Source organism: Lepus europaeus, chromosome 13 (genome assembly GCF_033115175.1).
Source record: "Lepus europaeus isolate LE1 chromosome 13, mLepTim1.pri, whole genome shotgun sequence".
Classification (NCBI taxonomy): domain Eukaryota; kingdom Metazoa; phylum Chordata; class Mammalia; order Lagomorpha; family Leporidae; genus Lepus; species Lepus europaeus.
The window spans coordinates 67,928,520-67,945,221 of record NC_084839.1 but is presented as its reverse complement, the minus strand read 5'-3'; the positions used below and the strand labels follow the sequence as shown (position 1 = coordinate 67,945,221).

The window sequence follows — 16,702 nt, the reverse complement described above, 5'->3', positions numbered from 1 at the left end:
CCAGAGAAATCAGTATATGTAAGAGTTATCTATATTTCCATGTTCATTGCAGCATAATTCACAATAGCTAAAATATGGAATCAATCCAGATATCCATCTACTGTTAACTGGATAAAGAAATGATGGTATCAGGACACAGGTTTACATCCTGGAACCATTTTAGTGGATTTTTGTGTAGGTATAAGGTAGGGATCTTCCTTCATACTTCTGCATGTGGATATCTGGTTTTCTCAGCACCATTTTTTGAAGAGCCTATCCTTGCTCTAGGGATTGATTTTAGCTCCTGTGTTAAAGGCTAGTTGGTTATATATATATTGATTTCTGGGGTTTCTATTTTGTACCAATAGTCTATCCATCTATTTTTTGTTTTGTTTTGTTTTGCCAATACCAAGCTGTTTTGTTTATAACTGACCTGTAATATGTCTTGAAACCTGGTATTGTGATGCCTTTGACATTTTGTTGTATAAATTGCTTTAGCTATTAGCTAAAGCTTTAGCTTTATTTCTTGGGTTTTTGTATGAATGTTAGCATCAGTTTTTCTAGATCCACAAAGAATGTTGTTGGTATTTTGATGGGGATCACATTGAATTTGTAAATTGCCTTCAGTAGTATGGACATTTTGATGAATTAATTCTTCCAATCCATGAACTTGGAATAGTTTTCCTTTTTTTGTGTGTGTCTTCTTTTTCTTTCTTTAATGTTTTGTGATTTTCATTGTAGAGATCTTTCACCTCTTTGATTGAAGGTATTCCATGGTATATAGTTCATTTTGTAGTCATTGTGAATGGGGTTGATCTTAGAAGTTCTTTCTCAGCCATGCTGTTGTCTTTGTATACAAAGGCTGTTGATTTTTGTGTGTTGATTCCATATTTTGCCACTCTTTTATGATAGTCTCTTAGTGGAGTTTTCTGGTTTTCCCATATATAGAATCATGTCATCTGCAAATAAGGATAACTTAACTTCCTCCTTTTCAATTTGTATTCCTTCAATTTGTTTTTCTTTCCTAATGCTGTGGCTAAAATTTCTAGGACTATATTGAATAACAATGGTAAGAGTGGGCATCCTTGTCTGGTACTGAATCTTAGTGTAAATGCCTCCAACTTTTCACCATTCAATAAGATGCTGGCTGTGGGTTTGTCATAGATTGCCTTGACTATGTTGAGGAATGTTCTTTCTATATCCAGTTTGCCTGAGGTTTTCATCATGAAAGGATACTGGAGCCTGAGATGTGTTGAGAGGCTGGGGGTGCCTCACAGTCATGCATGAGTGCTCAGCCCCCTGTCAATCCTTCCAGCCAGACTCAAAGTTAGTGGGGAATGTGGATTTTTTCCTCTGGTAACATCCCTGGTTTGCATACATGCATAAGAGCTTCCACAGCTGCTACTCATTTCAAAGTGGCTCCTTCTTTCCACCCATTGCCGTGTACGCGCAGCTGAGCTGCTCAGCCACTACTGTGTCAAGATGGCATGTTGTCCCCTCCAGCTGCTGGTTATGTGCACACGAGCTGCCACAGCTGCTACTGATGTCAAAATGGCGCCGTCTCCCAACCCATTGCTTGGCACTGATGTAGGGTGTTGGGAAGAGAGAAACGTGTCGTTTTATTGCTGAGTTAGGCAGGTGTCTTCTCCCCATCAAGGCGCCAAGCTGGACTCAAAGACAGCATACTCTGCCAGGCTCTCCCTTCGGCAGTATTGTCAGTGGCACAGGCCCCTTTGGTCTGCTCCCCTCTCGCTCTGCAAAGCTGGTGCTTCCTCCAGCTCTCCGCTGTGGTAGTCATGTGTTGTGTCTGCACTTATTGTTCCACATCCACGCCTTCCATGCTGATCCCTGGTGTCTCTCTTCCTTCTGTAGAATTTCCAATGCAGATTTCTCTCCAAATCTCCCCTGGGAATGCACATTCTCCACTTTTTTTGCTTCTATTTTCCTCTAATACAGTATGTCCTTTCTCTATTCTGCCATTTTCGAATCTCCAATTTTTTTTTTAAGATTTATTTTATTTATTTGAAAGGCAGAGTTATGGAGACAGATAGGGAGACCCAGAGAGACAGAGGTCTTCCATCTTCTGGTTCACTCCCTAATTGGCCACAATGGCCAGGGCTGGGCCAGGCTGAAGCCAGGAGCCTGGAGCTTCTTCCAGGTCTCCCATGTGGATACAGTGGTCCAAGCACTTGGGCCATCTTCTGCTACTTTCCCAGGCACATTAGCAGGGATCTGGATCAGAAGTGGAGCAGCCAGAACTCGAACTTGCAACCAGATGAGGTGCTGATGCTGCAGGTGGCAGCTTAACCCAATTTGCCACAATGCCAGACCCTAAAATATTCATTTAAAAACACGTTTTAAAAGTTAGCTTGGAGTTTATATTCATAAATCTCAGAGTCCTCAAAGAAAGTTAAATTAATTCTTTTATTTACATTTTTAAGTAACCATTTTGTTTTAAATCGTTCTTTTCATTTTATGCATGTTAAGCACAAAGCAGCAAGTACTGGTTTCTAGGTAAAATAGGGATTATCATTTACATTTCTTTTTTAATAATTAATTTTTCAGGGAAAAGCTTTTTAAGATTTATTCTCTGGAATATTCTTTCTCAGTTTACTGAAGATTTTGAATATTGTTTATCTACTGTCAATTTAGGGGTAAAGGTGCTTCTTGACTAAACAGCTGGGCTTTGTGAATTTCAGCTTAGGGTTATGACTACTATGCCTGATTGTTACGCCCATATTGGAGATGCTTGCTATCAGGTGCTCTAATTCCACAATTATTTGAATGTAAGGATATCAAGATGGGGAATTTCTTAGAGAAATTCTTTATTATTGATATTAATTTTTATATAAAAAGAATAGCTTTCATGTATTTCATATATACAGTTTTCAGCAGTATGACTCTTCCACCCTTCCCTTCTCTCCCTCCCTCCTTCTTTCTTTGTAGTTTCTTTTTAATTTTAATAACAACATACTTTCAATTTACTTTATAATCGCAGGCTTAATCCTCCACCAAATAAAGAATTTAACAAGTAGAAAGTAAAAACAAAACAAAACACTGTTCCTCAAGCGGATAGACAAGGGCTATAAATAATAATCAAATTTCAAGATGTCAATTTCACTCGTCACCTTTTTTGTACTCATAAAGTGATTTTAATGTTTGCTGGAATTTCATTTTAATCCATTAACTTTGTGGTATATACTCTTGTATTTCAGGGAAAGGTGGCTCAGACAGCATGTATGTCAGCTTGCAAGCATTTAGCCACATCCTTGATGCAACTTTTGCTGGAAGCCGAAGTAAGGCAGCTTACCTTGGGAGCATTACAGCAGTTCAACTTGGATGTCAGAGAATGTGAACGTAAGACAGTGAATCATCCCTTTGCATTTTTTGTCCATTTTAACTCCATACTTATTACTATGAAAAAATTAATTTTAGGTCTGTAGGGTCCTTGTTCCTTATGGAGACAAAGTATACGTAGGTAACAGAGATAACTTACATGACATCTAGACATAGAGGCTGTCAGTCAGTTAATTTGAGGACCTGATAGTACCTCCACGTGTGTTTAGAAAGCAGATCATCTCTGGCCACAAAGAATTTTGTAATCAGAGAGGGATATAAGGCAGACATGCATTTAATAGACATCAAAGAAAACCTGATTAGTCCAAAGATGTCAAGAAAATGCAATTCTCATCCATTTCCCTTTTTAGTCTATTTTAAGAGAAACTGTATATTATCTGCAAACTCTTCCTTAGTCTAAAGAACAAGGGATATGTGCATTTTTCAGTCAGAGATGTTTGCTGTCATGGGAAACAGAAAACTTTAGACAGAGTGGTTTAAACAGATATATTTTATTTTTCTCAGAGGCAATCGGGTGATGCATTGCTTTAGTTTCTCAGTGCATCATTATGGACCCAGGCCCTTTTGTTTCTTCTCTTCTGCTGTATTTAAGAGTGTGAACTTTTCATCCACGTATGAATTATAGTCAGATAAGACTCACTTTTAATACAGGAAAGGGGGCCAGCCTTACCTATTCCTTTTTTTGTAGCAAAATTAAAACCTTTTCAGGGGATCCCTAGCTAGCTTTGTTGTCTGCCTCATTGATCATATACCATATGGTCACTTGTAGCTCTAAGGAAGGCTGGGAGATTGAGTATCTTGTAAAATGAAACAGGAGCATTAGTATTATAACTGATTCATCATGAATGAACACTTTGGGGCTGAACATAAATTCAGCTTTTTAGGAAGGAATGTTGTGTTGCTCACCGTGCTATCAGTGAGAAATGAAAATGAACAAAGAATAATAAAACTCCTGCAATGTTTTTCTACTTCCAAGAAAGTTAAAATAGTGGAAAATTACATCAGTCTGCTAACAGTACTGTCCCATATTTTTTAATTCATTAATTAAATTTTTTAGTTATCTTTAATATGTGTACAGTTTTTATGGGGTAGCTTGAAATATTTCAACACATGTATACAGCAAAAACTGATCAAAGTAGGCAATTGGTATTTCTGTTATATCATCTTCTATTTATATGTGGATCCTACCAGCTCTTCTTTCCCAGTTCTGTGTAAAGGATATAATACATTATGAACTGTAGTCACCCCCACTGTGCTGTGGAACACTAGAACCTATCTAAATGTGTTCTATACCCCTTGTTAAACCTCTCTCCAGCCTCTATCTAAGTTCACTATCTAAGTTCAAGCCCACTTTTTAAAATTTCTCCTTATGAGAGAGAACATACAGTATTTGTGTGTTATGTATTTCAGTTAACATAATGATCTTCAGTTCCATCAAGATTAGTGCAAATGTCATGATATCATTCTCTTTATGGCTAAATAATGTTTTGTTATATAGGTATAGCACATTTTCTGTACTCATCCTATGATGGAGACCTAGGTTGATTCTGTATCTTGGTTATTGTGAATAGTGTTGTAGTAGACAAGGAAATGCAGGTATATCTTTCAAACAATGATTTTATTTCCTGTGTGTGTGTGTGTGTGTATCCAGAAGTGGGAAAGCTGGGTCATATGGTAGTTATATTTTTAGGGTTTTTTTTTTTTTTTGGTGGAATTTCCATACTGCTTTCCATGATGACTGTAGTAATTTGTCTTCCTACCAACAGTGTGTCAGGGTTCCCTTTTCTCCACATCCTCACAAGCATTTGTTATGTTTTGTCTTTTTGATAACAGTCATTCAGACTGGAGCGAGCCCCTATCTCATTGTGGTTTTGTTTTGCATTTCCCTGATAGATGTTCATATCAATAGCTTTTTCATTTATTTGTTGACCATGTGTATTTCTTCTTTTGAGACAAGTCGATTTAGATCCTTTGTCCATTTTTTTTTTCTTTAAGATTTATTTATTTGAAAGGCAGAGTTAGGAGGAGAGGGAGAGAAACAGAGACCTTCGGTCTGTAACAGTCAGGGCTATGCTAGGCCAAAGCCAAGAGCAAGAAACTGCATCTGGGTTTTTCATGTGGGTGGCAAGAACTCAAGTTTTTTTTGCTATAATATGTTGTCTCCCAGGTACATTAACAAAAAGCCAACAGATGGGAAGTGGAGGCAGGACTCCATCCCAAGCACTCTGATATGGGATGCAGTGTCCCAAGTGACAGCTTACCCAACTGCACCACAGTGGTCACCCTCCCCACCCCAACCTCATCCATTTCTAAACTGTGTTATTTGGTTTTATTTGTTGCAGGGTTTTCTGAGTTCTTTATAAATTTAATAGTGCCTTAAAAGTCTCAGAATGTATCTGTTTATTTTTATTATTTAAAAAAGTAGCTTTTTCCTTCCTTTTTTTGTCTCACTAGGAAATTTCAAAAGGCCTATCTTCAAGTTCTGAATTTGTTTTTTCTGCTTGTTGTAGTCTGTTGTTTTGTCGACTATATTTTTTGACTTTTTATTTCTAAGTTTTCTGTTTGTTCTTTAAGATTTCTCTTTTCTGAATTTCCATTCATATCACACATTGCTTTCCTGATTTCATTAAACTGTCTATATTATCTTGTAAGTCACTGAACATCCTTTTACTCATTCTTTTGAATTGTTTGCCAGGTACTTCATCATTTTCCTTTTCTCTGGAGTCTACTACTAAAAAATTATCATGTTTCATGGGGGCATCATATTGCCTTGCTTTTTCATATTTCCTGGGTTTCTAACTTTGATATGTGTGCATCTGGTAGATTAATTGTTTCTGTCGCTTTTAACAAGTTTCTTTCACAGAGAAAGGCTTTTTCAAGAAGCTGTGTCTTCTTGGTTTGGTAGTCTATTTTGGCTTTATTTTTAGCTGGACACTGTAATATAGACTCCGTTTCTTCTTCCACATGAATTGATAGCAGTGGCAGTAGTGGTATGAGTACTTCTCTAAATCACAGCATAGGCACATGAGTCTTAGGGGGGACCCATTTGGTGAGGTCCAGTCTTCTGTGACTGGGGCCATGGGAGCACTGACCTGCAGTCCCAGAGTGGATGCTCAGGCACTGGCACTGGCAGGGCATGGCCAATGTCAATGTCCCAAAGTCTATCAGGGACACACAAGTCCTGGTGATGTCAGCCCCAGGTTTTTGGGCAGTGTCTTGGCACTCACCTACCTCGCTCTCATCACCTACCCCACAAAATAGACATAGACCCACTGATGACATAGATGTTCAAAATGTAATGTGTTCAGTTATTTAGAAGATATAATGACATGGATGTTTTGGCACAGCAGGTTACCTGCCACTTGGGAGACCTACATTCTACATCAGAGCATCAGTTCAAATCCTGGTTATTCCACTTCCCTGGTCCAGCTCCCTGTAAATGCACCTAAGAAGCAGTGGGTGATGGCCAAAGTGTTTTAGTCCCTGCTACATATGTGGAAGACCTGGATGGAATTCCTGCCTCCTGGCTCCTGGCTCCTGGCTTCAGCCTGGCCCAGCCCTGGCTTTTACAGCCATTTGGGGAGTGAACCAACTGATGGAAGTGCACACTCTGTGTGTGTGTGTGTTTGTGTGTCACTCTTTCAAATAAATAAGTAAAACTTTTTAAAAAAATTTATTTGAAAGGCATGGTTACAGAGAAAGAGAGAAGGGGAGAGACACCGTCTTTTTTTTAAAAAGATTTTATTTATTTATTTGAGAGCTAGAGTTACACACAGTGAGAGGAAGAGACAGAGAAAGATCTTCCGTCTGTTAGTTCACTCTCCAAATGGCCACAATGGCCGGAGCTGCACCGATCCAAAGCCAGGAGCCAGGTGCTTCTTCCCAGTCTCCCATGCAGGTACAGGGGCCCAAGGACTTGGGCCATCTTTCACTGCTTTCCCAGGCCACAGCAGAGAGCTGGATTGGAAGAGGAGCAGCTGGGACTAGAACTGGCGCCCATATGGGATGCTGGCACTGCAGGCAGAGGATTAACCTACTGTGCCATGGCACTGGCCCCCAGAGAGTCTCATCCACTGGTTTTCTCCGTAATGGCTAGGTCTGTGCTAGGCCAAAGCCAGGAGCCAGGAGCTTCTTCAAGGTCTCTCATGTGGGTGCAGAGGCCCAAGTACTTGGGCCATATTCTGATGCTTTTACAGGCACATTAGCTGGGAGTTGGATCGCAAGTGGAGCGTTGGGAACTTGAACTGGTGCCCATGTTGCAGGTGGTGGCTTTACCTGCTACACCACAATGCTGGCCCAAAAATGAAACTTTAAAAAATTATATGATTGCACAGTGCGTGACTGTGGCTGAAAAATTTTTTAGGTTTGAGTAAAAATATTAATCCACTAATTCAAAAAACTCAAGAGACTTTAAAAGGATAAATACACAGAAAGCTATACCAAGGTGCATTGCAGTCAGGTTGTTAAACAAATAATGAGAAAGAGAAAAATTTTAAATCACCCAAAAGAAAAAAAGCCCTATTACTGCATGAGGAAGATAGAGAATCACTGCTAACTTCCTAACAGAAATAGTACAAACAGAAGCCAGAGGGACGTCTTTTAAGTTTAGAAAGAAAAAAAAAGGAAAACAAAACCTGCCAACCTAAATAAGAGTATATTATCTTGTGAAAATATTGTTCAAATAAAGAGAAGATGAATTTTTCATTGGAAGATCTGTACCACAACAAATATAACAGGTACATTTTCAAATAAGAGGGAAATGATACTATATGTCATACCAGACCTATAGTGCAGATTCCACTATTCAAAGTTACCTACAACAATATTTCCTTTACCACATCTTTTATTGGCTTTATTTTTATGCTTTGTTCTTGGGCCTTGATGCTACCTCACTAAGAGATGGTTAAGAATTTCGTATTACTCTAGTTTTAATGATCTGTGATTACTTTAAAATTTACTCTATGTGGATGAAATGGTTATCTTTCAGTGTGATTATTATTTATAGCCCTTGCCTATATTCCCACTAAACTAGGGCCTTTTTGCTTTTAACTTGTTAAACGTTTTATTCGGTGAAGCATTAAGTCCTTGACTATAATGTAAATTATATGTATATATATTATATTATACATATGTATGTATATATATTATATATATAATGTAAATTAAGAATATGCTATTATTAAGAATATGCCGGCGCCGTGGCTCAACAGGCTAATCCTCCGCCTAGCGGCGCTGCCACACCGGGTTCTAGTCCTGGTCGGGGCGCCGGATTCTGTCCCGGTTGCCCCTCTTCCAGGCCAGCTCTCTGCTATGGCCCGGGAGTGCAGTGGAGGATGGCCCAAGTCCTTGGGCCCTGCACCCGCATGGGAGACCAGGAGAAACACCTGGCTCCTGGCTTCGGATCAGCATGGTGAGCCAGCCGCAGTGCGCCGGCCGCAGTGGCCATTGGAGGGTGAGCCAACGGCAAAAGGAAGACCTTTCTCTCTGTCTCTCTCTCTCTCACTGTCCGCTCTGCCTGTCAAAAAAAAAAAAAAAAAAAAAAAAAGAATATGCTATCTCAGAAACTAAAAACAATGATTGGAATTGTATCTATGAACTATATTGAATCTGGTAAAAACTGAAAAAAAAAAAAAACACTAGAAATCAAAAGTTAAATATATATTAAAAAAAAAAAAGTAAAGGATGGCATCTGATTTCCTACCCTTGACTCTCAGTAGGCTTGTGCTTTAATCATAACTAATAGGATGTGGCAGAAGTAACCATTTGTGACCTCATAAAGCAGGACATAGCCTCCATATCCTTGGGTAGCTGCTGTGTAGTGCAGCTGCTCTGGGGCTTCCTGCTGGGAAGGATCCCTCACCAACTCCTGTGGACAGACTGCATGAAGCAGGCCAGGCACTGTCCATACAGAGATGTGTAGCCAGTTTCCAACTGTCTCATTGATATTCACCTTTGAATTTATTGATTTCAATCTTCTTTTTTGTTAATTTGCTCTTTTGTTAGTTTCTTTGCATAGAAATATAACTTATTTGAGATTTTATTTTCTCAGTGGTAGAAATTACCCTCTAAGTCCTTCTTCAGCTGCAGTCCACAAAGTTGGCATGTCGTGCTTGTGTTTGTATTCACTATGTTCATATTACTTTTGTGTTTTCCTCTTTATTCGGAAGTGTGTTGTTTACTTCCTAATATTTAGAAATTTATATAAAAATATTTATATTTTGAATTTCTAGTTTATTTTCTTTTTGATGAGAGAACATGCTTCGTATAATTTCAGCTCTCTTAAATTCATTGAGACTTTTTTAATGACCCAATATGTGGTACAATTTCATTTGTATGTGGAAAAAATATGTACTCTCCTGTTTCTGTGCAGAGATATCCTATATACGTCACATGGGTAAAGTTGGTTTGCTACTATTGTTCAAGTCACTTACATTCTTACTGATTTTCTTTGTCTTGTTCTATCAATCACTGAGAAGAGTGTTGAAATAACCAGTAATATTCATGGATTTTAATTATGTCTGTTTCAATAATATTAGCTTCATGCCTTTGAAGCTCTGTTATTCAGCACATTACACACTGAGGTCTCTCATGTCCCCATGATGCATTGCCACCTTTACTGTTGGGAAATGACCCTCTTCATATCTGATCACTTGCCTTCTTTGGAAAACCTGCTTTGTGCGATATTACTGTAGTCTCACTGAGCTTTCTTGTGACTTGTTTGCATAACACAATCTATCCATTTAAAAAATCTTTTTAAAGATAATTTATAGTTGTATGTGGCATACTGTTAGGTCTTGCTTTTTTTATCCTATATGATGGTCTCTGATTTTTATGAGGTCACTTAGACCATTTATGTTGAATGTGCTTTTTGAAACAATTGGGTTTAAATATACCATCTTGTTTTCTATTTTCCCATCCATATTTTCTCCCATTTTTCTCCTCTCATTGCTTTCCTTCTTATTAATTGTATTTTTTTCAATTTTATGTGATCTGTGAGTTATTTGCTATGAATCTTTGTTTCATATTTGTTATTATAGGATTTATAAAATACATCTTTTATTTAATATAGAAAGCCTTAAAATGATAATATAACAATTTGCATTAATATAATAATCATATAACTTTATAATTTACTTTCCCTATCTCTTATCCTTTGTGCTATACCTAGCATTTACTTTTACACAGTCTGTAAATCCCACAATGCATTATTATTTTTTATTTGATAGTCACTTATATTTTAAGTATGTCTAGAAGTGATTAAAGGTATCTTTTATATATACTACATCCAGCCTTCTTCATACCTTTGTATGGAATTTTATTTCTATCTTATTTAATTTTGCTTCTGCTAGGGAGCTGCTTTAACATGTATTACAGTGCAGTTTAATGTATATTGTAATTCAATTCCACACATATTACATTCTCTAAATTTTGTTTTTTCTGACAGAAATTTTATCTTGCTCGCATTTAGGAAAGCTGTTTTAACTGTTCCTCCCCCCCTTTATTTCAACACTAAACTCTATGCATTCTCTTCTGCCTGGTATAGTGGGGCCTATTGTTTTTCTTTGTTTATATGTACCAATTATGTCTCCTTTTCTCTATTTTTTAGATTTTCATCCGTGGTTTTCAGCAATTGCATATGCTATGCCTTTTTGATATTCTTTAGGTTAATTCTTCTTAAAATTCATTGAATTTAGACATACTTTGTGATTTTTATTAAATCTGAAAAGTTTTTGCCTTTTGTTTCTTCAAATATATTTCTAACTGTCCCTTCCTTTTGAAATTCCTCTTCCATGTGTTTTAGGCCGCTTCATATAGTCCTGCAGATAACTGATGCTCTGTTTATTTAAAAAAAAAAAAAACTTTGATTCTCTGTGTGCTTCATTTTAGACAGTTTCTATTGCTGTCTTCAAGTTCTTCGAACTTTCCTACTATAGTATCTAACCTGCTATTAATTTATTGCAATGTATTTTCCTTTTCAGGAAAGGAAACTTCATTTGGTTTTTTTTTTTATATCTTCCATTTCTTTCCTCATAATAATTATGTTCCCTTGTCTTCTTCAACATACAGGACATTTTAGTAATAAATATTTTCATAATTCTACTGCACCAGTCCCATCATCTGTATGTTTTCCAGGCCTGATATATGAGTGTTATAGATTTTTTTTTCCTCCTGGTTGTGGGTCATATTTTCCCATTTCTTTGCACTCCTGGTCCTTGCTTATTGAATGTGGACATCTTAAATTTTATGTGTTTTAGGTGCTGTATTTTGTTGTAGTCATTTAAATAGTGTTAGAGTTTGTTCTGACATGCATTTAAGATAATTGGAATTGGTTGGATCTGTTTAGGGTTTGCTGCTAAGCTTTTAATATTTCTGTAGCAGCCTTTTCCCTAGGTGTACTTTAACACGATTCAAAAGCAGGATTGTGCGCAATGTCCTGCATATCTAGAGATCTTTCAACTCTTGCTGGTGGATAACAGAGTATGCCTAAAGCAAAAGCCTTACTAATTATTCAGTCTATTGATTTCTGTTGGCTCATTCCCCAGCCTTGTGTAATTTCTTCCCATACATGCACAAACCAGGGCTTCACTGGAACCCTCCTGGAGTTCCCCTGAGTGCTTGGTTGTGGAGCTTCCTGCTTTCTGGTGCTCAGCCCTATAAATGCTAGTTGCCTTGGCCTCCTGAACTTTGATCTCTATCTTTTCAGCTCAGTCTGACCACTATGCTGTGTTTGAGTTCTTTCCCCTTGCCTGTTTTTAAAAAAATATTATTTCCATAAAGGGAACAGATTACATGTATTTCACGTATACAATTTTAAGCACATAGTGATACGTCCCACTCTTACACCCTACCCCCAATCCTCCTTTCCTTTCTTATGATTTTTGCAGTAACATATTTTTAATTTACTTTGTAATCACAGGCTTAATCCTCCACTGAATAAAAGATTCAAAAAGTAGAAAGTAGAAAAACCATTGTTCCACAGGAGTATAGATAAAGGCTATAAACAATAATCAAGTCTCAAAATATCAATTTCACTCAACACATTGCTTTTTACATTTTTTTCTATTCTACATGTTAGCTACCAGGAATCAGAGAAAGCATTTTTCTTTTTGGGTGTGGCCTTTGCCTATTTTTTATAGCAGCCTGGAGTCTGTCCCTTGGCGGTCTCACCTGATTTATTTTCCTTCTCTCAGGATCATAGATTGTGTAGTATAGTAGTCCTACATTGCCTCTTGTCTGATATCTGAAACCATTCTTTCAGATGTGCTGTTATCTAGGTTTTTTGTTTTTCTTTAATTTTTAGAAAATATTTATTTATTTGAAAGAGTTTCACAGAGAGAGGAGAGGCAGAGAAAGAGAGAGAGACAGAGACAGAGAGACAGAGAGAGAAAGAGAGAGGTCTTACTCCCCAATTGGCCATAATGGGTGGAGCTGCGCCGATCTGAAGCCAGGAGCCAGGAGCCTCCTCCAGGTCTCCCACATGGGTTCAGGGGCCCAAGGACTTGGGCCATCTTCCACTACTTTCCCAGGCCACAGCAGAGAGCTAGATCGGAAGTGGAGCAGCTGGGTCCCAAACTGGTGCCCATATGGGATGCCGCCGCTTCAGGCCAGGGCATTAACCCGCTGTGCCACAGTGCTGGCCCCTTTGTTTAATTTTTTTAAGATTTATTTATTTACTTGAAAATCAGAGTTATATATAGAGAGAAGCAGACGCAGAGAGAGAGAAAGAGAGAATGGTCTTCCATCCACTGGTTCACTCCCCAATTGGCCGCAATGGCCGGAGCTACACCGTTCTGAAGCCAGGAGCCAGGAGCTTCTTCTGGGTCTCCCACGCAGGTACAGGGGCCCAAGGACTTGGGCCATCTTTCACTGCTTTCCCAGGCCACAGCAGAGAGCTGGATCAGAAGTGGAGCAGCCGGGACTCAAACCAGTGCCCATATGGGATGCCGGCACCGCAGGCGCAGTCTTACCCACTACACCACAGCACCAGCCCCTGTTTAATTTTTTTAATAGTAGGAAGATTAGTCCTCTGTTACTCCATCATGGTCAGTAATAGAATCAAGTAAAAATCTTTTCATGCATTTATTTTGTGGTTGTTGTTCATAGAAGTAATGCCTGCTCATTCAAAAAAAAAAAAAATTGGAGGGGGGAAGGAAAATACAAAAAGGAAATAAAAAACCAACATAATCTCATCATTCAGAAATGAGCAAAATTGCTGGGATTTCATCTAGACATGAGAATATCCAGAAGCAAAATAAGTGTTTTTAGAAATCACTTTCCTAGGTTCTTTATATCTGATTATAAGTATTGTTTCATATTCCTCTGTCTTAAACAGTTATTTCCTAGGAGAACGAAAGCATAATTATTAGCTAGAAAAATCAAAATTTATTCTTGACACTGAATATGCAGTCACCTTTTCCTGAGTTGAGGAAAAAGTAGAACCTTGTTTTGTTCTAAAGAAAAGGTGCATTGTGGTGCAGTGAGTTAAGCCACTGCTTATAACAATGATGTCAGAGCGCTGTCTAGAATCCTGGCTACTCGGCTTCTGATCCAGCTTCCTGCTGATGCACTTTGGAAAGCAACAAAGAATGACCCAAGGTACCTGGGCCCCTGCGACCCACGTTGGAGACCTGGATGGGGTTCCAGGCTCCTGGCTTCAGCCTGGCCCAGAGTTGGCTGTTGCAGTCATTCAGGGAGTCAACCAAATGCGTGGAAAATCCTTCTCTCCATGTCTCTCCCTGTTTCTTTCTTTCTTTTTTCTCTAAGATTTATTTATTTGTTTGAAAGGCAGGGTGACAGAGAGAAATAGGGAGAGACACACAGAAAGAGATCTTCCTTCCACTGGTTCATTCTCCAAATGGCCTCGACATCCAGGGCTGGGCCAGGTCAAAGCTGAGAGGCAGCAACTTCATTCAGGTATCCCATATGGGTTGCAGGGTACTTGGGCCACCTGGTGCTGCCTTTGCAGGGAGCTGAGTTGGAAGCAGAGTAACTGGCACTCAAAGCAGTGCTCCAATATGGGATGCCAGCATCACAGGTGACAGTTTAATTCACTGTGCTACAACACTGGCCCCAATTCCTTCCCTTTCTGTCACTCCACCTTTAAAATAAATAAGTCAATCTTTTTTTTTAAAAAGAAAAGAGTGCCGGCACACCGGGTTCTAGTCCCGGTTGGGACGCCAGAGTCTATCCCAGTTGCCCCTCTTCCAGACCAGCTCCCTGCCATGGCCCGGGAAGGCAGTGGAGGATGGCCCAAGTGCTTGGGCCCTGCACCCCATGGGAGACCAGGAGAAGCACCTGGCTCCTGGCTTCGGATCAGCACGAAGCGCTGGCCACAGCGGCCACTGGAAGGTGAACCAATGGCAAAAAGGAAGACCTTTCTTTCTGTCTCTCTTTCACTATCCACTCTGCCTATCAAAAAAAAAAAAAAAAAAGAGAGAGAGAGAGAGAGAGAAAATGGTTTTGAGATAGGCAATCAACCAACACTGTTGAATAAGTATTAAGTCTCATGAATGATAAAGGCTGACTATATAATGGCATTTTTTACAGAAAACTAAGAGAGAAACTGGGATAATGGGTGATTAAGCTGAAATACAGGTACCTTGAAGAGGAGTGCTGTCCGGAAGAAGCAATGAAAAGTAGGAAAAATGTCAGAATTATGGCCCGATTCTGCAGTCCATTTTAGTTAGAAGGAAGAGCAGTTTCTGCTTGAGAGACCTGCAGGGAAATCAGCCTCCTTAGTGGAGACCCAGCTGTCAGTTAAGACTAAGATTTGGAGAGATGCCCTAGTGGAAAAGTGGCTACATAGCGTGGTGTGTTGATCATCTAAAAGGGGTTCCTGAGAGCCAGTGTCTTAGGTGGAAAACCACTCAGCTTTTTGTAGTAGCCTTTCAAACTGAAGATCAACTTGAGGCTAATATTTGAAGATGATATTACCACTAATAACCATAATATCAGCACTGAAAAACTTTTCCATATATTGTAGAACCAACAAGGTTCATTGATTTAGAATTTAATGTTTCTTTTCTGATTGACAGTAATTTGTCTGTCAAGAAACTTTCCATGGACATTTATTTTATTTTAAAAGAAAGAACTCTATTCTATGTCTTTTCCTATACCACCCCCCTAATTTTTTTTCTTTAGATGCTCAGTGGTCTATAAAAAATCTTTAAGAAATGATACATAAAACTCAAGTAACTGTACAGAGGCGTATAAAAGCAGCCCCAAATGACAAGATAATTAACACTTACATTTTTCTACCCAGTGGGGTGTGTGTATGTGTGTGTGTCTGTGTGTGTGAGATATTTTCCTTTTTTGTCTGTAAGTCCTTGAAAGAGCTGTATAGGTCCTGAAAGAAATGAATCCCTGGACAAGATAGAAAGTAAATGTACTTTGCGTGACTGACTCCATGGCCTGGGCTGCCGTTTTCTTAGATCCCAAATATATAATGGAATAATTCACACTACCATAAGCCTGAGATACTCAGCTTGTATAGTGTTGTCATTAAGAACATAGATTTTAGAATCAATTTGACACAGTGGGTTCAAGTCATCACTTAATTTAGGTTGTTCCCTGGGTAAAGTATGCAACCCTTATGGCCCCATTTATGAAATAAGAATAATAATGGTATGTTAGAGAGATGAGATCAGGATTAAGTGAAATAATGAATGAAAGGGTTTATTTCCTGGACTGTTAAAGCACTAAAAATGCAGGAATTAGTAATTGGTCCTGTACCATTAACAGCAGCAGCAGCAGTTAGCACATACCCAGCAACTCTCAGTTCTTTGCAGACCACTTGAACCTGTGCTATCGTTTGTGAACCAGTTAGGTTTAGAAAGCTCTTTAATTTGGTATAAAAAATTAACTTTTGCTTCTTGGTAGTTGTCTGTGAGACTTTTATGGTTATCCTGAAAGGTATAATTCAGAACTGATGATTTTCTAATTTCAGCCTGATGCTTTTGTAAGACATCAGTCAGTTAACTTGTGTTTCATAGAGATGGTGACTACAGCTCAGGGTGCCATTATCTGACAGGAGTGTTGTTGTTAGGTAATTCTTTTTGACAGGCTACCAAACCCATGTACCTTCAGTGCAAGTAATTTAAGAAATTATCCTCTTTCTTTTAAAAACTGACAATGACTTCTGGGTTCTTCTGCTTTGTGTGGACTTCTTACATCCCCATATGTTTGTATTGTAGCTGGTTTTGGATGTTAGAACATTTTGGTAGAGATACTGAATTTTAAACACCAGCAAATCTTAATTCCTCAATACTTACCTCCTTAGTCAAACTAGGGTTATTGTCTCTTTCACATACTGGGAAGATCGATCTGGGATTGACTTCAGAATTTTCTGAGCTTCTTATTTGTATAT

The 16,702-nt window shown here is 38.6% G+C and overlaps 1 protein-coding gene across 2 annotated transcripts in view; it reads left to right on the top strand.

Annotated features, from left to right (window-relative positions):
• Positions 1–16,702, top strand: part of EXOC6B (exocyst complex component 6B) — a 686,378-nt gene that overhangs the window by 474,599 nt on the left and 195,077 nt on the right. For both annotated transcript variants that reach the window (XM_062209648.1, XM_062209647.1), the window contains exon 19: positions 3,195–3,336. In XM_062209648.1, coding sequence (XP_062065632.1) covers positions 3,195–3,336 — 142 coding nt within the window. The remainder of the gene's footprint in view (positions 1–3,194; positions 3,337–16,702) is intronic.